General features: G+C 36.4%; 1 protein-coding gene across 3 annotated transcripts in view; it reads right to left on the bottom strand.

The window, feature by feature from the left end:
* LOC139005587 (sucrase-isomaltase, intestinal-like) overlaps nucleotides 1–24,993 on the bottom strand; it is a 174,710-nt gene that overhangs the window by 12,693 nt on the left and 137,024 nt on the right. For all 3 annotated transcript variants that reach the window (XM_070407808.1, XM_070407809.1, XM_070407810.1), the window contains 7 exons: nucleotides 19,630–19,755; nucleotides 18,703–18,834; nucleotides 17,161–17,274; nucleotides 15,509–15,625; nucleotides 14,308–14,392; nucleotides 6,233–6,350; nucleotides 1,364–1,532 (listed from right to left, as the gene is read on the bottom strand). In XM_070407808.1, coding sequence (XP_070263909.1) covers nucleotides 1,364–1,532; nucleotides 6,233–6,350; nucleotides 14,308–14,392; nucleotides 15,509–15,625; nucleotides 17,161–17,274; nucleotides 18,703–18,834; nucleotides 19,630–19,755 — 861 coding nt within the window. The remainder of the gene's footprint in view (nucleotides 1–1,363; nucleotides 1,533–6,232; nucleotides 6,351–14,307; nucleotides 14,393–15,508; nucleotides 15,626–17,160; nucleotides 17,275–18,702; nucleotides 18,835–19,629; nucleotides 19,756–24,993) is intronic.

The following is a 24,993-nucleotide window of genomic DNA, read 5'->3' as shown; positions in this document are numbered from 1 at the left end:
GAGAAAAACATTTGGAATAAAAAAGTGATAATTCCCTCTTGCCCACCTTGATTAAAAAATATACTATGGGCTATATGACAGTATGAGTACTTTAGGTAATCCAATATTCCGACAAATGCTTCCCGCCCCCCACCTCCCAGCCCAAGTGCAGTACTATAAAGTCCCTGCCTCAATATGGAAGTTAAAGACATAGAACATTTAGCTAATCCAAATTCTTAGTGGCTAACCACTCAGGCTGGAGCAAAAGCCTCAGGATTATAGCACCTGATTATGCTCTCCCTTTTATCATATAAAGTTACAGATACTTTGCCTCCTTATATCTAAGGAAGGTCTCTCTAAATCTCCAAATTGTTTTATTCCGGAACTCTTTTTTCTCTCTCAGAAATATTATATTTAACCCCAAAACTCATTTAATGTTGAAGTTTGTAGGCAAAAAACAGCATGAAGAAATAAAGCATGCAGTCATAAAACCTGTCACTTGTAATAAAAATGTTTTACCGTGACCAAGTGTCTTACTGACACCATCAACTACGGGGGTTGTAATCTACTCTTCGAAAACTCTAAAATTTTCAGTGGAGAAAGACCAGGTCATGCTCCCTTCCTCTATGGATCTGCTTATGTTATAACTTTAGCCTCTTTCAGTTTCTAGTCCAGACAAAACTTGAAGCTGTATTTCACTTTCAATATTTATTTCGCAATTCTTTGAAAGTACCTAATCCATCACTTGAACAACAAATGCAATTCTCACAGAATTTGAGTACACAGCAATTTTACTTGAAGCTTTCCAAAATAAGACAAATATTGCCCTATATGTTATTCTTGTAAAAAGTCATTTGGATATGGGGAATCTGCTACAATAAAACTTTGAAATTTGTTAACATAGCAAATTCATAGCTAAATTGTTTATCACTAGGGCTCAGATAAGAAAGTATTTTGCTGTGTGTTTGGAACATTTTACTGATTTAATTTCACTTCCTCCCTGAGTGAACTTTCTATTCCTCCTTCCAAATTGTCCATCCCTTCTTTTTTCACACATTACCTATAAAGCTCATAGTAAAAGGTTATAGAAGAATTGTGAATGGGGTGAAGATAGAAGTGAACGACAGAGAAAATAAACCTATCCAGTTTTACCGTGACCAAGTGTCTTACTAACACAAAACAAACAAAAATAATTAAGAATTATGTGGTTCTCTTGAAATCTATATAGGTTGAGGGCAATGCTAAAGTGACTATATGAAGCGTATTATTTATAATGAAACAACTTGAGTGCATTTTATCTTCATAGAAGTAGATTGGTGCCCCCAAATAATATGGGTTGACAGATAGGCCTTAATTTAATTGAATGTTTAATTTGAAAACTTACATATGGAATTCCAAAGAGATTAAATTCTAGCATTCCAATGATTGACATATGCATATCTCTCCAACGTGAAAAGTTATCGCCCAGCCAATGGCCAGTGTATTTTCCGCTCCCAACAAATGTTGAACGACTCAAAACAAATGCTCGCTTTCCTGTGGCATTCTGAGAAGCACTTTGAGAAAACAAAAGAAAAATTTTCTTCAGTAGCATTCTAAAAGGATACTCCCTCATCCCGCAAAACAAAAAACAAACACAAAAAAACAACACATGATCTTAAAGTGCATGAACAAGTCCTTATTTCATGTAATTTAAATATTTTATCAAATGTATAAATCTTTGTGAACATGAAATGGCAGGAATGAAGAAAACAAAAAGAGAACTTGCCATATGTAAACTATTTTACACATTTCATGAAATAGCTGTTAAAAGCCATTGCTAACCATCCAAACCAAATTTTCTCACTTAATGCAAATTTTCTCACACTAAATGTTTCTTATAAGTTATACTACCAGGCAGGTAGTATATGGTTTCTCAACCATGGCTATATATTAGAAATATCTGAGAACTTTAAAAGAAAAAAAAGGAAGGCATCATCTTTGATCAACTAAATCGGACTATCTGGGAATGAGTCCTAGGCATCAACATTTTTTAAAATTCTGCTTTTTTTTTTTTTTTATAATATGTGGCAATGGCTGTTTTTATACTAATGTTGAAAATGCCAGTAATTGTGGTTTGATACTGATTATATTTCCTCAGTGAAACCTTACATGTATATAAAAAATAACATATGTGTAGATAGTATCATTATTATAAGTTTTTGTTTGAATTTAACTTGTATGTTTAACCACTTTGGGGTTTTTTCTTTAAGATCAAAATCTGGTCTCCACTCTATTTCAACTTCACTTCTAACCTTGATTGCCATTCATATTCTTTTGGCCTCTTGTATCAAACCATCCTGTAACCTCACTGAAACTCTGACAGTTGTTTCAATCCACATATGTACAATATACATGATAAAAATTGACTTATTTACAAAATTGATACATCTCTTTTTATAATGGAAGAATTTGCTAAACTCTAGTGAAATATAAAGCTCCTTGAAGGCAAGGACTTATTTCTGGTAATCTTATTGACCTACTAGAGGCCCAGTGTGCAAAATTGCATGAGACCCAGACCCACCGTGCCATGAGACCCATCAATGCACCTCCTGGTGACCGGTTGTTTGGTCGTTATAGCATTATGGCATTACAGTCACTGGCTTTTTATAATATAGACTAGAGGCCCAGTGCACAAAAATCTGTGCATTCGGGGGGGGGTCCCTCAGCCCGGCCTGTGCCCTCTCACAGTCTGGGACCCCTCGAGGGATGTCCACTTGCTGGCTTAGGCCTGCTCCCCGGGTGATTGGGCCTAAGCTGGCAATCAGACATCCCTCTGGCAGCCCAGGAGCCCTCGGCAGATGTCCATTTGCCAGCAGGGCACATGCCCTTGATTGTAATCGAACCTGGGACCCTTGAGTTAGCAGGCCAACGCTCTATCCACTGAGCCAAACCAGTTAGGGCAAGATGGATATTCTTTTTTTTTAAATATATTTTTATTAATTTTTTACAGAGAGGAAGGGAGAGAGATAGAGAGTTAGAAACATCGATGAGACAGAAACATCGATCAGCTGCCTCCTGCACACCTCCCACTGAGGATGTGCTAGCAACCAAGGTACATGCCCTTGACCAGAATCGAACCTGGGACCTTACAGTCCGCAGGTTGACGCTCTATCCACTGAGCCAAACCGGTTTCGGCAAGATGGATATTCTTAATTGCATTCTGTAGGAGTTGGAAAGATTCAAATATAAGATGAGTTACTTAGGCAAAGTCACATAGTTATTCCCTGTTTTCACTCAATTCTAGAATAAGGACTGTGCCAGGCTCTCCCAGTATTTCTTTTCCTGCATTGGAGTTAGAGTTATAGCCAACGGAGAGGTTAGAATTTATTTGGTGCTATGTTTAAGCACTTTAAAATCTAACCTATAAATAAGAAGTTAACTGAAATAGGTTTTGCAATCAAACAGATGTAGTTTAAACTTCGTCTAGCTCGTCATTATAACATGTAACTTCTGAGCATGTTACTTAACCACTATAAAATGGGGCTAATGATGCTTAACTTCTCAGAGTTGTTATAATGTATAAATGAAAATAATTTATATATGAAAGCACCTCTCACAACCAGCTTAGCCCATAACAAGTGCTTAGTAACGGCTCATTTCCTTCCTGTACTTTCTAAACTTGCAGTTACAGTCCCTGATCTGCTTCACCCGGGTTAGACAACTTGAATCCCTATTTTAGGCCATTGTTTATCTACCTGGAAATCCAGGACTAATCATTTTGTTTCTCAAGGGTAAAATAATGAGGGGGATTTAAATTGTTAGATTAAATTGAATGATAGAGGCTGTAGTAATAAATTCAGTAAACACCTTTTATGCCTTCTCTAGATAAAGCTTGCTAATGTTTCCACTTAAAACTATTTTTATGCCTCTGGGAAGTAATTTTCATTGAGTTTCATTAAGTTCAGCATTTGGAAGTCACATTCATTTTTTATCCCTGAGGTATGAAAAGTACTCAGAAATATAATTTTCAACACTGAAGAGGAATACTTGTCTACATTTACTACTCCTTCTTTCTCTCTCCTCCTCCTCCTCCTTCATCTTCTTCTTGCCTAAATTTCTTGATGAGTTAAATACAATTAACAATTTCTTGGGTAACCTACTAATAGTTATGAGTGGTATATTCTAAAATCTAAAGAAGTGATTCCTTGCCTTTTCAGTAGAAATTTGAAATGGGTTATTAAATCAAGGGTGAAAAGGGTGAAGGGGCCAAGCAAAGAAAAAAAGCACACAATTCATAGCCACAGACAACAGGGTGGATTATCAGAGGGAAAGGGGGGTGGAGGGAGGTAGCAGAAGGGCAAGGGAAGATAAATGGTAATGGAAGGAGACTTGACTTGGGGTGGTAAACACAAAATATAATATATAGATGATGTATTATAGGCTTATACACCTGAAGACTATATAATTTTATTAACAAACTAGAAGCCCAGTGCACAAATTCGTACATGGTGGGTTCCGGCCACCCACCCCCAATCGGGGGGGGGGGGGGGGCGATCGGGGGCAGGGCTGGCAGTGGGGAGTTATTAGTGTCAAAGATCTTTGCAGGATGCATACACATTTGCTGTTGGCTTTCGGATGAGTTGAAACTTCAAAGGTACTTTAGTGTCAGGGACACTGACAGCTTCTGTTTCTAAGCCTCTCCCTAGACAGGTAATGCGGTTTAGTTCCCTGCTGACAAACCCTCTAAAGAGAGGCCGTGGTGTGATGTGGCTGCCCTCTTTGGCAGTAAGCAGTGGAGAGAGAACGCAGGAAGATGGTGGTTGTGCTGGGCACCTCTCCTGGACACCTGACTGATGGTCCAGACTGTGAGCAGTTTTCCTCCTAGTCACTCATCATTCAGGTTCCTGGTCTATGAAGGCTGGAGAGCAGTTATTTACTTAGAATCACTGAAAGTCACACTTCAGTGATCAGGGTGGGAGAGGGGGCGATCAGGGGAGGAGCTGGCAGGGGGGAGGGGCCGAGGGCAGTTGGCTGGCTGGCCCCGCCCGATTGGACTGGTTGGCTGCCACAGTGAGCATTATAGCCATTGGTCGTTCTGGTCGTTCTGGTCATTCCACCATTTGGCTGCTTGGCTTTTATATATATAGATGTCACTCCAAATAAGTTCAATACCATTTTTTAAAAATAAGATAAATAAACCTCAAATAGTGGCAAGCCACTTGATTCTGTTTTTTTTATAATTAGCCCCATTAAATATATATTCAGAATGTTGTCTATCAAATTTACTAGATGTGTATTAATTTTGTTTTCTGTCAAATTAAGACCTAAATATTTTTCAGAAGTAGGTAGGAGAGACTGTGGTTAAATGACCCTTATGTTCACTTCAGCTCTGTAATTCTCTATCGTGCTTACCAGATAGATTTCATTAAGGTCCCTGAACTCATGGCTCTAGGACAATGGCTAAATTCCAAAACAAAAAAATGAAATATATTTGTATATGGCAAAAATAATCTGTTCTATTTTGATCCTATACCGCAATAATCTGTTCTATTTTGATCCTATACTACTCCTGAGAATTCGCTTTATAAATCAAACAAGCTGACTATATGAGTCATATATATTTTGCCTATACTTATAACAAACTGTGGAAGTACTCTAATGAACCTCAATTGGAAGGAACACCTGTTTCAGACAGACAAGGATGCAGAGTAAATGGAAACACAGTGTTCTATACTTGAACCCTTGAATATAATTCTACTAATGCAGCCTATGAGTCTCCCAGTAGATATACACAGGAAAAGACAGAAATGGTGAACACAGAGGGGCAGCATAAATCAGGTGGCACTGAAAGGATGCTTAATATCTGAAATTATTAATTCCAGGAGAGAAGAGGATTATCTGCCAAGGTTCCAGTGTATCGCACTTGGTGTCTTAAACTTATGACAGCACAAATCTTGACTTTAATAAGGTCATTCTGCTCTGCTTTTGTGCTACTGCAACAGGTTGCTAATACATATATATATATATGTATATATATATATGTATATATACATATATATATATGAAATCAATGAGAACATTTAATAAAAATAATAAATCAGTAAGATAAAGTCTTCGAAGAGGAAGATAACTTACTGGTCCTTGGATAAATTAAGAAACGATAACATGTAACACCAGCTTTAAACAAACATTTCCTATTTCTTAAAGGACATTTTAATAATAATGTGCAGATACTAAAAACATTTCAAGGAGGTTTGGTTTACAAACTACTCACTAGAAAGTAGGTATTGCCTGGGACCAGCCAAACAGAGAATGTGTATCATAATGATATCCCAGATAAGTCTTGGAATTGGGACATAATGTTTTCTCCGCCAATAAGCCACCTGTGATATCTAAAAATGAAATAAGAGAAATATACATTCTTAACATAATTGACATATCCTTATTGTATTTTATTTGTTCGTTTACATATTGGTCACCCTCACTAGTGTATGAGTTTCTTGAAGACGTTAAGTATCTTTCAAGCAGTGACAACAGTGTTACACTAACATGGCAAACATTTTTCACTTGTATCTTGAATTTATGAGACAGTTAGCTGTTAGTATCAAGACTAAGATGGATTTCTCTCAGAAATACAAAGTCTAATATTTAAAAATCAACATAATGTATTAACATATTTAAAAGAAGCATTCAATTATCTCCAGATGCTTTTAAGTGTTTGATAAAATTGAACTTTACTCTTGACAAAAACCTCTCAGTAAAATAGTAATCAAATAAACTATCCTAACTTTGTTAAGGTTTTCTACAAAAATACCTATAGCCAAATTCATACATAATTGTGAAATATCTAAAACATGTCATTGAGATTGGGAAGAAGACGGTGCCTACCATAACCAATTCTGTTCAGTCGTGTACTGGAATTCTTATTCAGTGAAATAAGGCAAAGAAAAATAAATCCAAACTAAAAGGAATAGAATGGGAGAGCCAATGCTATGTGTAATTCACATATGATGTGAATGTCTACAGAGAAATAAAATCCTAAAGAATCAACAGGTAAACTATGAGAATTAGTATTATAGTATAGCACATTTTCTAGATTAAAAGACAAATATACAAAACTCAACCAATTACACTTTATAAATCAACAACAAATACAAAGTAGAATGACTAAAATGAGGCATTTAAAATAGTATAAAAAATATAGAGAACCAAGAGAAATAAGATTAACCAAATAAATCTAAACCTTCCTAAAGACATTATAAAATTTTAAGATTGTGCATCAAGCGTATAAAGAATTCTCACACAGCACAGTGTAAAAAGTAATTTTAAAAGACAAATAAAGGGGGAAAGTAGCATACTCATTCTTTTGGAAATTCTGTATTATAAAAATGTCAGTGCTTCCCAAATTGATTTATGGATTTAATGTCCAACAGCCAAAACATTCTTGAAGAAGGCCAAGGTGGTAAGTCTATTTCCCACATTACTTCCAGGTTCATTATAAAGCAGTAGAAATTAAGACAGTGTCAAATTGGTAAAGGGAAAGAAAAATCAATGGAACAGAAATAGCAGTCTAAAAGTAACACAAAGTATATATAGATATCTATCATAAAAAAATTAGTAGTGTAGATCAGTGGGAGAAAAAAAATAGCCTTTTAATTGGTTCTGGGACAATTCTGTCTCCACATACCAAAAAAAAAAAAAAAAAAAAAAAGGCCCTGGTCAGTATTCTCAATGGTTAGAGCATCAGCCTGAGCACAGGAGAGTTGCAGGTTTAGTTCCCAGTCAAGGGCACATACCTGAATTACAGGTTCAATTCCCAGCCCTGCGTGTGGGAGGCAACCAGTCAATGTGTCTCCCTGGAATCGATGTTTCTCTCTCTCTCTCTTTCCCTCTCTTTCTCTCCCCTCCCTTCCACTCTCTCTAGAATTCCATGGAAAAAATATCCTCAGGTTAGGATTAACAAAAGAAATAAAGTCAGACTGTTTTCTCATACTGCTCAGAATCAACTTCAAGTAGATTGAAGACCAAAATGTGAAAGGGCAAAACTGTTTAAATATTTTTAAAACTGTATATGTTTATGACCTCAAATTCAAAAGTATCTCTTAACTTGAAAAACTGATAAAGAAATGGACTGATATATTTGACAGTAGTTTAGTTAGGAACTTTTATTCAACAAAAGATCCTAAAAAGAGAGTGAAAAGATAAGCCAAAAATTAGTAGAGATATTTTTAACACATACTTTTCTTTCTTGGAGAAAGAAAGCTAATGGCTCACAAGAAAAATAGGGGAAAAAAACATTGAACAGGTCATAAAACCTGAAAAGCCAATGAAGACAAAAAATGCTCAATACTATTTATAATCATTAAATACACAATGAGCTGTCATTTCACACTTACCAGATTAACAAATAATAATAATAATAATAATAATAATAATGCTGAGCAATGGTTCTATTTTCTTGTGAAGCTCTGGTCAATTCAGTAAAACACCATCTTGTATTTGCTTTCCTTCCTCCTCTGCTTCACTTCCCTTTTTTCCTTACCCATCCTGCCTGGGGATTGCTTCACCTCCTACTCTTCCACCCTCCCCCCAAAAACGAACCCCATCTTTCCCAGATAAGTTTTGCCTCAGGCTCTGTTTTCTAGGGGAAATGGAATGAGACATTCTCTGCCGCTTTTGAAGGTAATGGTGTAAGACTGGATGTCCTTTCATTCTTTGATTGCTATGCACAAAATTTTGTGTTTTTTTCTTTAATTCCCCCCTCCCCCTTCACTGATATCTGAAATTCTGGGTGTGGCTTCCTTTGCCATCATCACCTAGAAGTCTCTGATTGTATTTCACTTTATGTTTACACGATGGTCACCTTCACTGGACTCTGAGCTTCTTAGAGACAACTATCTGTTTGGTTTGTATGCCCATAACCTTGAACAGATCGAATAGAGGGTGGTTATCTAGCATCTTGTACTGTGCATAACAGAGCAAAAGATTGTTCATCAAGAGAATAAAGAATTCTCACACAGCACAACTATGACATTCTCTCCCATTTCTACAAAAAAATTGAAAAGGAAATTCATTTAAAGAATAGAAAGTTTAGGTTAAATATGAGAAAAATTTGCCAAACCAAATAATGACTTTCTTCCTCAAGATTTTAAAAACAGAAAAGACTACAACTATATAAGAAAATTTGAGCATTGTCAGAGCTAAGTCGGGGAAAGACTAGGTACCACTAACACTCTCACTTGCTGTAGGAGTTTTGGCCTCTGCACATACACATAAGGGAGTAAGTCTCACCCACTGATGGCAGAAACTCGGGCTTTCTAAAAAGGAGATCTCAGGGCAGGAAGGAACTCTTCCCTCCGAGTTAACTCAGAGTGAAAAGAGTAAGATGGAGTCAAAGTTGAGATTTTTAGTGAGATTTTTAGCTCTTGTTTCTAAAAGCTATTTGCAGGAAGTATTAGCCTTTCCTCTTCTGTTTTTCCATTTCTTAAAAAAGAAAAAAAAGAAAAACAGCTTTAGCGAGGTATGATTGATATACACAAACCTGCCTATATTTAATGTATACAATTTGATGACTTTGAACTAACTATATCATAATAAAGCCAGCCTGCTTGGCCACAAAGAAAAAAATGCAACAAATGTGGATAATTATCTGCTGGAATGCAGTAGATAATTATACAGTACACATCACCAAGGCTTGACTTAAAACAAGTCTGCTTAGCCCTAGCTGGTTTGGCTCAGTGAATAGAGCATCAACCTGCAGACTGAAGAGTCCCAGGTTTGATTCCGGTCAAGGGCACATGCCTGGGTTGGAGGCTCCATCCCAGTGCGGGTTATGCAGGAGGCAGCTAATCATTGATTCTCTCCCATCATTGATGTTTCTATCTCTCCTTCTCTTTTCCTCTCTGAAATCAATAAAAATATATTTTAAAAAACACACAAGTCTGCTCAGAGATGGGCCTTTGGACAGTGGCCTTAATGGGGTTTTTTAGTAGAGACCTATTCTGTGAGTTGTGCTAACCTTATTTTTCTTAATTAATAGTTTAATTATTATACTATCAATAATAAAAATTACTATGCATATTAATAATAAATAGTACTATTGGTTGTTATTACTTTATATGAAATAAAGGTATTTCCTATTTTACATGTTCTCCTTGTACAATGCAGACCTTTTAAGTCTAGTCTCAACCTTCCTGCTAGGACTCTATGTTTATTTGTTTAGCTTAAAATTATGGAGCCTAATCTCAAGGCATTTATTGCAACTTAGAGTGAAGCTGCTGTACATATCTAGCTAAAGAACAATAAGATCAGCTTTGGAATGACAGGGGTCTGTAATAACAAGTAGAGTAGCTTTTATGACTTTTTATTTTTATTTTATTTTTTTAAATATATTTTATTGATTTTTTACAGAGAGGAAAGGAGAGGGATAGAGAGCTAGAAACATCGATGAGAGAGAAACATGGATCAGCTGCCTCCTGCACACCTCCTACTGGGGATGTGCCCCCAACCAACGTACATGCCCCTGACCGGAATTGAACCTGGGACCCTTCAGTCTACAGACCGACGCTCTATCCACTGAGCCAAACTGGCCAGGGCTTATGACTTTTTAAATGCATTTTTTTCAACATAGCAACAAGGATAGAAAGAGTCTAATACGCAAGAAAATCTAATTCTAACCCACATTCTGCAGCCTTGAAATGTTTGCCTTTTAGATCTTCAAAATTGAGACTTTAATATCATTTCAAAGCTGTCTTTGTGATATATTGAAGACATGTAAGGTCTTAAATACTGAAAGGATTTGGTCTCCCTGGAAAGGGGGGTAGGTGGGTGAGGTGAGACAATCATGTCCATTTGGAGTATTTTTGTTTCTACTATAAACTTTTCTCCCAACCAGCTATTATTTTGAAAAGAATGTGTTTTTAAAGAGATGTAGAGCCTCTTGACATTTAATTTCTAAATGTATGCATTTGAGAATAAGTCTAATGGAACTTGTGGTGATTTTTCAAAATGTAAAATAAAACTGAGACACTTTTCTTTGACCATCAGTTATGTCTTAAATTTAACTACATACATAGATAGCTCAGCTACTTGTAGAGCATGTAAAATAGATGCAGGAATCTAGATATTGTGTAATAATTTTCTCACCCCCTGTAAATGAAGGCAGCAGCCTCATCATATTCTTTGACTCCTGGGAGAACATTTTGACCACTAACTATATCATAATAAAGCCAGCCTGCTTGGCCACGAAGAAAAAAATGCAACAAATGTAGATAATTATCTGCTGGAATGCAGTAGTAATTACGAACTCCTGTACTTTAACTAGAATACAATTATCTCAAAGTCTAACTTTATACAATCAGAAACAGTTACCAATCAAAGAGGTAAAACCTTAGATCAGTGATTTTTCATCTTTTTCATCTCATGGCACACATAAAGCTAATTAATAAAATTCTGCAGCACACCAAAAAAATATATTTTTGCTGATCTGACGATTTTGATCCATTCATATCAGATGGCTATAGTTGCATTGGCTGTTGTCATTTTTTTTTATTTAACAATCTATTTAGTGGCCCTCACTAAATAGTCAGGTATTGCATGTTTTACAAATTCTTGGAGCACCCTGGTTGCAAGTCACTGCCTTTGATTGTTGAATTGTAAGAGAGAGGGGAGAAAAGAAATTTAATTTTGGTTAAAAATAGCACAGGAGATAAGAATATTCATCAGATGCCACATCAGACTTTAGTCTTTAGCTCAGTATCTTGGTAACACTCATCCTGACTACAAGCAGATTCCTTCAACGCTTTTTACAATGATTTTAGAAAGAATGCATCTGAGAGCTTAACTGGCCTTGTTTCTATTTTTCATGTTCCAAGTTGGTATTAATAGTCATTTTTCTCTCTGATTAATACTCCTTCCTTTCTGTGTGTTCTAAATAGTAATAGATTTGTTCTTTAAAAGAATATAAGACAGGAGTAAGGTAGGTAAGCATTAGGCCATCATATGTGAAAGAATGACCCCAGTCAGGGTGAAAATGAGAACTGTCTTAGCTACTTCTGGCTTCACTTCCTGAAGCATAATGATGGAAAATTATTATAATAATCACCCTTTTATTAATTGCTTATTTTTAGTATTTGGCAAAGTACTCAGAATTCAATTTAAATCCTCCCAAATTGTTTGTAATCGATACGATAGTGGCTATTTTTTTGTACACCTGTTGTATGCCACTCACCTGCTTTATATAGAATGTTTTAAATTCTTAACTTGTAAATTTTGAATTCATATCCCCATTTTATAGCCAAAAGAAAGGGATTGGACTAGGTTTGGGGGCCATTGTGACATCTGCTTTGTTGCCAGTCCTCCAGCGGGCTGCCTTCAGTGTGTGTGTGGGGAGTGGGGGGGCGGGGGACAGCTTCCATACCACTAAGCAGCGTGGGGCACAAGTGTCTTGTTGCTGGAATTATTATGCGTGATTCCATTCACTACCTGACCCTTTCATTCTCTCTCTATTCCTCATCCGTTGCTTCAAGAATTCAAATGAGTCTTCAATGCTGCCTGGGAATCCCACCATGCTTCAGCCATGAATTTGTTTGGCCACCGTCAGATCTGACTGGGACAGACCTTCTATCTCTTAAAAGTCCTTACTCCCCAAATTCACCCTCCTTTTCCCTATCTCTTGCACTGATGAACACATCTTTAAAATAGAAGCTTCTCTAGTGGGAAGATCTTCAGCCTCCCATCAGCTAGCCCACACATCCACGTGCATCTGTATGCTGGCTCTTCTTCCAGCAACAGTGAAGTGCGCCTGCTCTTTTGTCGCTCCGTCCCTTCACAAGGAATGCTAGCCTAGGCTCTCTTCTCAGCGACTTCAGTCCTCGAATTATCTCTTCCTTCTTTCGCATTAGCCACTTTGTCCAGTCTACTGGCTCATTCCTGACGCAAACAAACACACTCTAGTATCTCTCATTTGTTAAAAAAACAAAAATAATCAAACAACACCCCCTTCTACACACATTCTTCTCAGTTGCAGCCCCATTTGTCTGCTCCTTTCAGAGCCAACCCTGCCAAACGTTCGTTTACACCTCTGCCTCTACTTCCTCATCTCCCTTTCGCTCAGAATTTAGTTTGGTATCTATTCCCACTACTCCACTGAAACTAATATTGTCAGTATTGCCACACTCCGCATTGCTGAGCTCTGGACAAGCTCTGAAGTCATTTTGCACAACCTTTTGACACCATCTGACGGAATTGGCCATGTCATCTGCTTTGAGTGTTTCTTAATCTCCTCATTTGGGACACAAGGAGGGATTCTTTCCTGCCTTTCTCCATCTCTATTCAATTGCTTCCATTTGGTTTTCTCAGCTGCATTTCTATTTCCATCCAAAGCCTAAATGTTGCGGTATGGGGTCTTCTCGAGGCCCAGGGCTGGAGGGCCCGTTTGTCAAGTTCACATTTTACATTCTGACATTCTCAATACATTGACTCATCAATCCCTGTAAGTTTAAACACCATTTTTATGCATATAATTCCCAGGTGTTTTTTTTTTTGTTTTTTTTTATCTCAAGCCCAGATTGCTTCTCTCCAGATTTATATATCTTGCTGCCTACTTGATATTTCATTTAGCTATTTCACTGAATAATGGGAGAAGGGACCAACTTATGGCCACCATTTCTTCAGCCTCGCCGGTAACATGTGGAGGGAGGCCAGCATCTCGTGGATTCAAAGGATGTGAGTGGGATTTAGGGTTTACCAGCTCTGGGAAGTGGATTTTATGTCAGTTTTTGCTTTTCCCTTTTGTTCCGGTTTCACTGGGAGCTGAATCACTGTACTTGCGCACGGCTGTAATTTTAAAGGAGCTCTAAACGAAGTGCTATAAGTCTGCAGTCAAAGATAAGCCTCTCATTCCGAGTGCAAAACTCTACTCCTCAAATCTTCACAGCGTTCCTATGGCATTCTATTTTCGATTGTAGGCAATTAATTATAGAAATAGCAAAAACTATGGAAATTATAAATTGCAAACATTTTGCAGCCAAAGAACTCACTCATCAAAGAATCAGCTGTGACACATCAATAAATCTAGCTCCCTGCCTCTTATAAGGATAGCCAAGGAAAGAAGCCTTTGGATCCTTCTTAGACAAGTGAGGACACAACTCACAAACATTTCAAGGCCTTACCACCGAAGGAATACAGAACGTACACACCCATGTTCTAAATTTCCTGGATTATTCCTAGATTGGTGAGCTATAAAAGGAAATGTACTTTCCTAAGACAAACTGATGGCATTAAAGAGATTTTTCCCCCCATGGAATATAAAAATGTTTCAAACTCATCTGACACTTTCAGTGTACTTACCAGGCACATATGGTGGGTAGTTTAGATGATTCTCTTCACATCCTGGCTGTTGGCCATTTTGAAAATTGGATGGTTCATTCATATCCTCACATAAAAATAGAAACTCAATGAGTAATAATGGGCATAGTTTTCTTACTTTCCATTAGGGAAGCAGAGCACATAAAAATCATTCTTTCATTCAACAGACACATTTTGAGTATCTAAATGTGTGAGATGGTAAGCTAAGAGCTCTAGGAGGCATAGCAATAAACAAGGTAGTGTCCTTGGTCTCAAAGAGTATGCACTGGATATTAGCAAGTTTCACAAATATATAAATGTCACAGAACAGAAATAGGTACAACCATTTCTGTTCTGTGAAAGGTAATTCCAATCTTCCAATGGTTGTAGACACAAATTGTGCTTAGTCTTTCTTCTTGTAGCTCATATCTAATCTGTCAATCAATCCTGTCAACTCTATCTTCAAAATGTATACATAATCTGATGTCTTATTCACTGCATTGCCAGGCTACACTACCATTGTCTTTTGCCTGGATTGTCACAATAGCTTCTTAACTGGTCTCTCTCTTCCACATAGGCCCAGAGGTAGATTTATTCAGAAGCTAAGAAAGTTAAGTTTCATAGTCCCTTAAGTTTCATGACCCCTTCATAATTTTATACCTACAATTTTACTTGTAACTTTTAATAATTTTTCTTAAAAAGAGCTGCCAAAATTTTATAAAGCTCCATAAAATCTGGATTCATCTCTGTTTTCACACTGCTTTCTGCCTTCCTATAGTCTATTCTCAGTGCAGCACTAGAATGATCCTTTGAAAATCTGTGCTCAGAATCCTCCAGCATTTTTCCATCTCACTCAGAGTAAAACCTGAAGATCTTACAGTTGGTCCATGAAGCAGTTTGTGATACTGCCTCAACATCCTTCTGACCTTGTGTTCTCTGACTGTCCCCCTGATTCATAAGCATTATGAATGAATAAAGAGTAAGATGAAGCATGGATCAAGATAGCAAACAAGATGCTGCCACTATTATAGGCAGCGGCTCTCCCCTCCAGTGGTGCATTAGAACAGTTAAGACAGAGGTTACCAAGAAAGAGGAGAGGGGAAATGTTCACTTCAACTTATTATAAAGTGAAAAAAAAAGAAGTAGGTGAACATTTTACTTTTCTACCAGGGAAAAAAAAATTAAGTAATAAATTTGGACTTACAATCCAGATCCCATCATAATCAAGAATGTTTTTAAATTCCATGCACATCTGTATCCACCATTCTGCTGTTTTGGGGTTGGTGTAGTCTGGATACACTGAATCTCCTGGAGGCCAGGCCTACAACGGACAAGTAAGTCAAAGTAAATAGTGATAACTCACCTAATATGGTGTAGAAATAGCTATAGTGGGGCATTGTGAGTCATACAAATAAAATTTGAGAATCAGTGAAATTATATAACTTAACCAAGTACATAGTAAAAGTACATAGCAAGTTTGTGATAGACTGGGAATAGAAACCCATATCCCTGTCCAGTGTTCTTCAGCCATGAAATTGTACATGAAATCATATTTTTATTGCTCTTTTATATTTTAGCCGTTTATCTCCACACATAAATCTATGTGAATACAAATATAGGGATTAAAAATGTAAAAATTACATTTATAATAGCAATAAAAACTTATGTCTATGTTGTCAACAAAAGCCATAATAATAATTTAATGCAAACTACAGAATGTCCATGAAGTATTCAAAATTAGACATATCAATGAGAGATATAGAGTGTTTATGGATGGGCAGATTCCATGCTGCACAGACGTCAAGTCACTTCAAGTTCTAATGTAAATTTTTGGGTGAAATAATTAAATTTAAGAACACATATGACCCTGTCCGGGCAGCTCAGCATCATCCCAACACGTCAAGATTGCAGGTTTGATTCTTGTTCAGGGCACATACAAGAATCAACCAATGAATACATAAATTGCAACAAATCATTGATGTTTCTCTCTGTCTTTCTCTCTCTCTCCCTCTCAAATCAAGAAATAAAAGTTTTTTAAAATCATATATGGACACGAGATAAGAATATGAAACATATATTAATATTTTTACTGCAGCATTGCTTGTAATATTAAGATATGAGAAACAAGAAAATGTTCATCATTCGGAATCAGTTAAACTAATTTCCTCACATGAGAACAGTGGAATTTCATATTATTTCAAAAGAAAAGATAATTTCATATGTATTAACATGGAAATATATATACAATATTGTTATAGTTTTTAAAAAGTTTTAAATGCTATATACTGTTATTTCCCATGTAAAACTATGGCTACATATATTTAAAATCTAGAGGAATACACACTGAAATGATAAAATGTATATTTTGGGAAAAGAATAACTGTCACTTTCTACTTTTTATAAGTCAGTATTACATCTTTTTATAATATTGTACTGCTTTGATCCTTAGCAAAAGCAATGAAGTATTTCTATTGTGTAAAAGAAAACAATGAGAAATGTTCTTACATTTAAGAAATATCTTATATGTGTCATTCCTCAATTTACATAAACTTAATTTTCCTATGTAATCTCAATCAATATAATTTTGTCATGCTTATTAAACTGGGCTTTTTCAGAATGTTACAGTGTATATAAATGGATCCTTTTGATTTCTCACCAATTCTATGGGACTTAAGGAATTTCTTAACAATCCACAGTATCCAGGCCAATGCTCCAAATACTCAGCTTGAGAAGCTGTACATAATTTTTTGAACTAAACTCAGGTGATATCAATCCACTGATGCCTTATGAATTGTGATTTTTGAAATAAAAACTCAGTATAGAAGGTGGTATTCATCTATTCTTCAAGGTTCTTACCTTGCCAACCGCTGGTGTGATCCCATCAGAGTTATTGACCCAAATTCCCAATTCCTGTCCAAGTTCATAGGGCCTATAAGTACCTTGTGGTTCATCTTTTGTCAAAAAGGGATCCTGCAAATTCCCAAGAACATTGTAATTGGTAATAATCTGATAATTGATATTTAAGTATAAACTTTCCAAAAGTTTTTAATATACGAGTATCTATTATTCACATGCACAATATATTTTAAACTGCATACATTAATATGTTCCCAGCTATTAAGTATGGTTACAAATATAAGAACTCTCTATTTTCATTCATTTTTAATGCTGCAAAATGTGGAGCCAAGTAATGTTAAGTTAATAATATAATCAGTTGCTTCTAGCAAAAATCTCTAGTTTTCTTTACTGAAAAAGTTACATAAGTAGATAAATACAACTCATGCTACTTTTTTTTTGTCGCTTTTTATATGAGATAAGGCTATGAAATTGTAAAACAAATATAAAAGCCTAGATGGAGAAATCAAGAAATTGGGATTCTACAAAAAGCCTGGTTAAGCCACTTAATTTTAAGGGGGCACAAGTTTCTCTTTCTTCTACAAAATGAAGCAGTGTAGCTGGAAAATTCTTAAAGTCACTGTCCCTCTTAAAAAGTCAAGTTTTACAATGACTCAAGAAGAAAAATATATATGATTCTATATTCATTTTTTTCCAAAAATATTTATTGACCCTACTCCAAGTCTATTTCCCTTGCTAAACATTTTACTATCATAATATATTTATATTTAAATATTTTTTCATACACTCCTGCTAAATAATGTCATTTGGATAATAAATACATGTACTTTTATTTATAATAAGCCATCTTAAAAAAAAAAAACACAAAAAACCCCTCTGTCCATAAAACTCTAACACCATTAAGTCATCTAGGGATTATAACACATAGTGACATTTTTATCATTACATTAAGGTAACAGATAGAACAATTATTTTATAAGAAGTGTTAATGAGACAAGCACTTCATTATGAACCAACTTTTAGTAGCAGTCATACTCCTAGAAGTAGTTATGATGACTTTTGTTTTTATATTCTAAATGTATTAAGTAAAATATAATGTTGTACCCAACATGAAGAAAATATTCCTGCAACCTAAGTTCAATGCATTTATTCAATAACTATATAATCATTTGTTTAGAATTTCTATGACCAAGTCTTCAAATCTTGACAAATTATGTGACCTGTGAAAAGCCTTATTGTTCCTTCTATGTATAAGTCAATTTTTTTGAAGAAAGAACACTGTAGTTTTAAAAATTGTAACTAAATTCCTTCATGACTTGTTGATGACATTTTTGTATCACTGAATAATAGAAAACTTACTCATAATTTATTATCCTTTAATAAAATATAATGTTTATCATTCTATATTAAATAAAATTTTGTCCCTCAAAAATACTTTAGTGCTAGACATTCTTTTTGCTAAATTAATTGTAGTATATGCTTTTAGAAATTTAGGAAATATGAATTTAAATATTGTATGTTTGATCTTCAAAAAATATTTACCAAAATAATGACATAATGCATTCCATCATTTTTCAGTTTCTTAATGTACTCGGGCAGACCAGCAAAGTTAGCCTTATCGTAGGTGAAGTCCAACTGCCGTTCCATGTAGTCAATATCCCCATACTGAACATCCTGTACAAAAGAGCAATATAGACACAGCCTTCGAACATTAGAAAAACAAACATTGCCATAGACTCATAAGTAGCTATTGAGTGACTGTATATAATTGGAAATTTAAATATTGATGTGCGTTTCAGATCATCCTGTAAGAAAAGAGGATGAAAATGAATATTTTATAGGAAACGGAGAAAATGCCGCAATCCCTACCCCCCACTTAAAACCCCGCTGTGCTTTAGTTACCCACAATAACAACCATGGTCTGAAAACGTTAAATGGAAAACTCCAGAAATAAACAATTCATAAGTTTTAAACTCATGCCTTTCTGAGTAGCATAATGAAATCTCTCACTATCATGCTGTTTCCCGCCTGGCATGTGAATCATCTCTGCCTAGCATGCCCATGCTGTATACATCCCTACCTGTTAGTTACTTAGTAGCCAGGTAAGTTATCATACTTACTGTCTTAGTTTCATAATGCTTGTGTTGCAATAACCCTTATTTTACTTAATAATGGCCCCAAAAGAGTAGTGATGCTGCGAACTTGGTTATGCCAAAGAGAAGCCATATAGTGCTTCCTTTGCATGAAAAGGTATGTATGTGTAGAAAAAAAACAACACACAAAAAAACATAGAGTTTGGTACTATCTGCAGCTTCAGGCATCCACTGGGGATCTTGGCATATGTCCCCTGTGAATAAGGACAGACTACTGTAACACACAAATATGTATTTTATATAGATTACAGGTTAATCACTACACCTTATATTTTTGTTACAATCAATTCCCCCATAGTGTTTAGGGTACACTTACATGAGGAATATCATACTGTCTTAAACGTTCAACCGTTTTTTCCAGCACATCTATGCTATTATAGCCCCATCGACTTAGCTGAAATCCCAGAGACCAGTATGGGGGCATAAAGGGACGTCCAATAGCCTGTAAAAACAAAAGTGTTAAATCCAATTAAGTGTGTTAAATGTTCACAAGCATGGGTCTTCAGGACTTGATGACAAGTTTAGTTTAAATTTCTCACATTGTGATGAGCATCTAACATTGTAAGTTGTCCCTGGTCACAAACAAAGAAATAATGATGAAAACTTGGAGTTTCAAGAACTCTTGTGAGAATTTAATTATAGGCATGGAATTCCCTCCCAAAGCATATACCTATAAAAGCAATTATTTAAATTTTGTGAGTGGGGGAGTATGCTCCCCAGACTCCTCTCTCAGACCCCACTTAGTCCATTCCACCAGGAAGTAATGTAATAGAACTTTAAAGGCTCCCAATAAAAAGAAATTTGAGTTCACCTCTCAGTCCTGCCTTTAAGATCTGTTGATATTAGTAAAATTACATGTTTAAAATGGTTTAAAGAGTAGTATCCACTTCATTCATTTACAAGTATTTACTAAGTATTCACCATGCACTATTTTAAACCCAAGATCCCTCCCTCCCTCTTGGAGCTTGAATTCTAGTAGAAGAAAACCAACAATAAACATGTAAACAAAGTAGCATAATTATTAGAAATAGAGTATGTGGGGCTGGGGTGGAGGAATGTTAGGGAAATCTCTGGCAGTAAGACTTGAGTAAGTCAGCCATGCAGAATGCACCAGCGAGTCGGACCAGCGGGTGCACAGGCTTGGAGTGTACAGGAAGAGAATGATGGCCAGTGTGGATGAACTACAGCAAACAAAAGGGAAAGTGAAATACAAGAGAAGTAGGCAGATATTCAATCATAAAGGTTCCCCATGACAAATAGCTGGAAACTTTTTAGTTGTGTTTTCCCCCCAACTTTATATTATGAAAATTATCAAGCATATGTAAGAGACAATAGTATACTAAACCTCCACATAACTAGAACTAACAGTTAACATTTTGCCACACATCTTTATATCTCTACCTTGGGGGGAGGGGGAGATGAGGCATTTCAGCATTTTTTTAAAAAAATCCCGAAATAAAAAAAAAAAAAAAAAAAAAATCCCGAAATCATGTCATTTCATCCTTAAATATATCACTAAAAATAATCTCTTACATAACCCAAATATTACCACACCTAACAAAATTAACCACAATCCCTTAATATCATCAAATGCTCATCTAAATTTCTCTCATTTTTCTCAAGAAATGTCTTATTTACAGTTGATTTGTTTGAAAGTTGAGAGTTATATTCTAATTTCAATGGAAGCCATTAAAGTGAATAATATACTCTATTAATTTTTTTAAAAAATCACTGTGACAACTCAGTTAAATAAATTACAGGGGAGCAATGGTGGTCACCATGAAACTAGGTAGGAGGCTGGTACATGGTCCAGGCAGAGATGAGAGACAAACAAAGGAGGTCACATGTGATAATGAAAGAGTCAGACTGGAATACATTTTGGAGACATTGCTAACAGAAATTTCTAATGGATTTAATGTGGTAGAATGAAGAAAAGAAAGGAATAGAGGGTGGCATTTAATTTAAGGGTTGAAGGACAGGACAATCAATTCCATTCATTGAGATGGGAAAAACTGAAGGAGCATGAGCAACTGTGTTGAGGGGAGAGCACCACGCATGAGAAATATGGATGTATGCATTGGGGTTAGTCAGTACCAAATGTATTTAGAGTCATGAAACCAGGAGATATGACAAGAGAGAGTTCAGAGATCAAAGGAGAGCCTCCAACTAACCTCTGGGAGACTCAACATTTAAAGACATCAGCAAGGGAGACTGAAAATGAGCCATTAGGGATGGAGCAGAACAGCCAAAACAATGTGGTGTTCAGAGAAGAGGATGTTTCTAGAAGTTTCTAGAAGAAACCATGTGACGTAGATGAGAACAGAGACTTGGTGACTTATCTTGACGTTGATAACACCTTTATAGAGAGTGTTGGGGATTATAGCCCAATTGGAGTGTGACGGGAAATTGGGAGGTGAGGAAGTAGAGACAACCCACACAGACACTTTCAAAAAGTTGTACAAGGGTAGAGGAACGAAGAGATGGAGGACAGTGTGGGTCCTTAATATGAGATTCTTGTTTAGTTTTGTTCAGAAAGATGCTATTAATGCAGGTTTGTTGACGGGAAGGACCTGGAAGAGAGGGGTAAATTGGCGATGCAGTTGAGTGTGGAGAGGAGCTTCTGTAACTGACAGTGCAGGTGGATTTTGAGCACAGGAATTCTTACGCCTAGAAATGAGCAGGAACCACCTTCATAAGAAGAAAGGCAAAATTATATGGGCCTATTTGCAGGGAAATTGATTCTGTACTTGAGAAACAATGTATTTCTTTTTTAATTGCTTCTATTTTTCTTCGTAAAATAATAAGACACACCGACAGCTGAAAGTTGGGGGAGGTGGTGTTGGGGTTTTAGAAGAAAAAGTGTGAAATAACTGTCTCTGTGAGTGGGACTGCACATAGACTAGTCAAGCACATTTAGTGGGATTGCTAGACAGAGAAGTGCACTGGGAGATTAAACTAAAGGGGTTCTTGTCAGCACAAACATGTGATTGTTAGCCAGAAGCTTGCAGTTGATCAGGGTCAGGTCCTGCTTTCACTAATAAACTAGCACACAAAGTTCCCATCTGCTGTGTACAGCAAGTTGGTGTCAAAAGTGGTTCCGGTCTGCAGTTTCAGAGTTTTCTTCCTGTAAAAACCTTTCCATGGATACTGTGACTCATCTCTCCCTCTGACCCTATTATAATGTCGAACACAGAATATGAAGTTTATAATAGTTTATTTGTGATAGGAATGAATGAAGAGTCGATGATATCATCCATGTTTTACAGAGGGGCACACTGAGTCAAAAAGGAGATTCTGTGATGTTTATGATTTGACACCACACAAAAGACTAAAACCAGAACTGATTAGACCCATGATTCTCAGATCTGGCTGACCATTTAAATCATGTGGGGAGCTTTTAAAGATAGGTGTCCTATCCAGAGCTCACCATTGACTAATTTGATCAGAATAATTCAATCAGAATTTCCAAAGGTGGACTCCAGACATCTGTATTTTATTTTATTTTATTTTTTTTAAATATATTTTATTGGTTTTTTACAGAGAGGAAGGGAGAGGGATAGAGAGTTTGAAACATCGATGAGAGAGAAACATCGATCAGTTGTCTCCTGCACACCACCTACTGGGGATGTGCCCACAACCAAGGTACATGCCCTTCACCAGAATCGAACCTGGAACCTTTCGGTCCACAGGCTGACGCTCTATCCACTGAGCCAAACCAGTTAGGGCAAGACATCTGTATTTTAAAGGGCATCTGTATGATTGATGCAGAGGGAAGTTTAAGAATTACTATGTTAGAATGTGAGCAACTGGGGAGCAGGTACAAGGTCTATCCTTTGTGTGACTCCATTTCTGGACACAGAACTTGCCTCATCTGTGGACACCAAAGACCTTATCAGCTAGATCTCATAGATCTCCTAGTCCTTAGCCAAGTGGATTTTTAAAAATACATATATATTTCTATTGATTTTAGAGGAAGGGAGAGGGAGAGATAGAAACATCAATGATGAAATTCATTGATTGGATGCCTCCTACTGGGCCTCTAATGGGGTCGAGCCCACAACCTGGTCATGTGCCCTGACCAGGAATCAAACCATCACCTCCTGGTTCATAGGTCAATGCTCAACCACTGAGCCACACTGGCCAGAAGCCAAGTGATTCTTATACAACCACATTTAATATTACTCTCTGCTGCTACATTTTAAATCCACTTTCTTTCATCCTCACCTTATAATAAGTGGTGAATGTTTTATTTCCACCTTCTCAATAGCACAGCAAACACCTACCCTAAAAGGTAGTGGAGAAACTGGAGGAGGAGGAGGCAGCCAGGATACAAGGGCTGAGAACAAGATATGCTTGAAGGACTACAAACCAGAGCCTGGGCATCATGGAGTTCCGACTGGTGCTGAGCCTCAAATAAACATGAACAAAGCAAAAGCACACTGAACAGTAGGAAGCAGTACAGAGTGTCCAAGTAAACAAGGAAATATGCTTTGTATTGTTCTGCAGGAGCTGAAATATATGTGTACCAGCTTCCCCATGTCATAAGTTCTAATGTATGTCAAGAAACATTCCTCACGCTAATTGAAGAGCACAGAGCAGGCACTCTTCCAGCATTCTCTAGGCATCTAGGGCCTGAAATTTGGAAAATGTCACTATAAGTAACATATAATTATTACCAATGATATTATATACTAGTATATAATACATATAGATGACATTAAAAAGCATTGTCTATTAGCTATAGACAATAAATGCTGACCTAACTAATAACACTATGCCTTAAAGTAAATTCAAATATTTTCTTCAAGGCATATGCCAGTTCTTAGTTCTACTTTTTTTCCTGTTAGTTTAGTACGAGAGATTAAACTATTGTTATTTTGCTCATAGGGCATCTACTGCCACTTCTGTCTCTTCATACGTGGAGGTGTATACCTGTGTTAGATTTTATTATATACCAGCAATACTACATGGTGAACTGAACAAATGTTATCATCCCTCTTTTATACTGGAGGAAGCTGTAGTCCAAGATCATAAATGATTAGTACCAGGTTCAAAAATAGCACAGGGCAAAGCTGTAGCTCAAACTTTGATTTTCCGGTTCCCAGTCTAATAACTTCCACTGCCTCCTAAATATCACTGAAGTCATCCCATGTTTTCAGGTATTTCTTTAGGATGCCTGATGAGAGTTGGCATCCTAAAAGATAAGGGATAAAATTCTCTCCTTCATTTCCATTTCCCTTATGCTGTGTAGCCTGATAGTCTTAGGATGTCTTAATGTAAGGATATGTTTTATTAAATCTATTTCTATCCTAATCAAATTTTACATTTGTTTCCCTGGAGTAGAAAAGCTCTCCTAGAATAGATACGGTTGACAGAAAAATGAGGGATTTAATTTCATCCTCATGGCTTAAAAGACAACACAAACACAATATTTCTTCACCAGGCAGATGAAACAAATGCACGGTGGGTTAAAAATTGCCTCCTTCACTCATTTTATAGTATACACCCAGAATAACTTTCCTTGCTCTTGTTACTTCCTGCTACAAACCATAAATTTCTCCAGCCTGGGGAGTAAAGAAAAGTTTGTCTTACATAAGGAAATTGCATCCATTTCCCCTAATTGCATTTGCTTATTATCTGGCTTCACGTTCTTGACCATCTGCAACTAGAAGGAAGCGGC

This window comes from Myotis yumanensis, unplaced genomic scaffold, assembly GCF_028538775.1.
Source record: "Myotis yumanensis isolate MYYU_CA2020_CCGP unplaced genomic scaffold, mMyoYum1.0.hap1 SCAF_3, whole genome shotgun sequence".
NCBI lineage: Eukaryota > Metazoa > Chordata > Mammalia > Chiroptera > Vespertilionidae > Myotis > Myotis yumanensis.
The sequence above is the reverse complement of the archived record's forward strand: the minus strand, read 5'-3'. Positions and strand labels throughout refer to the sequence as shown.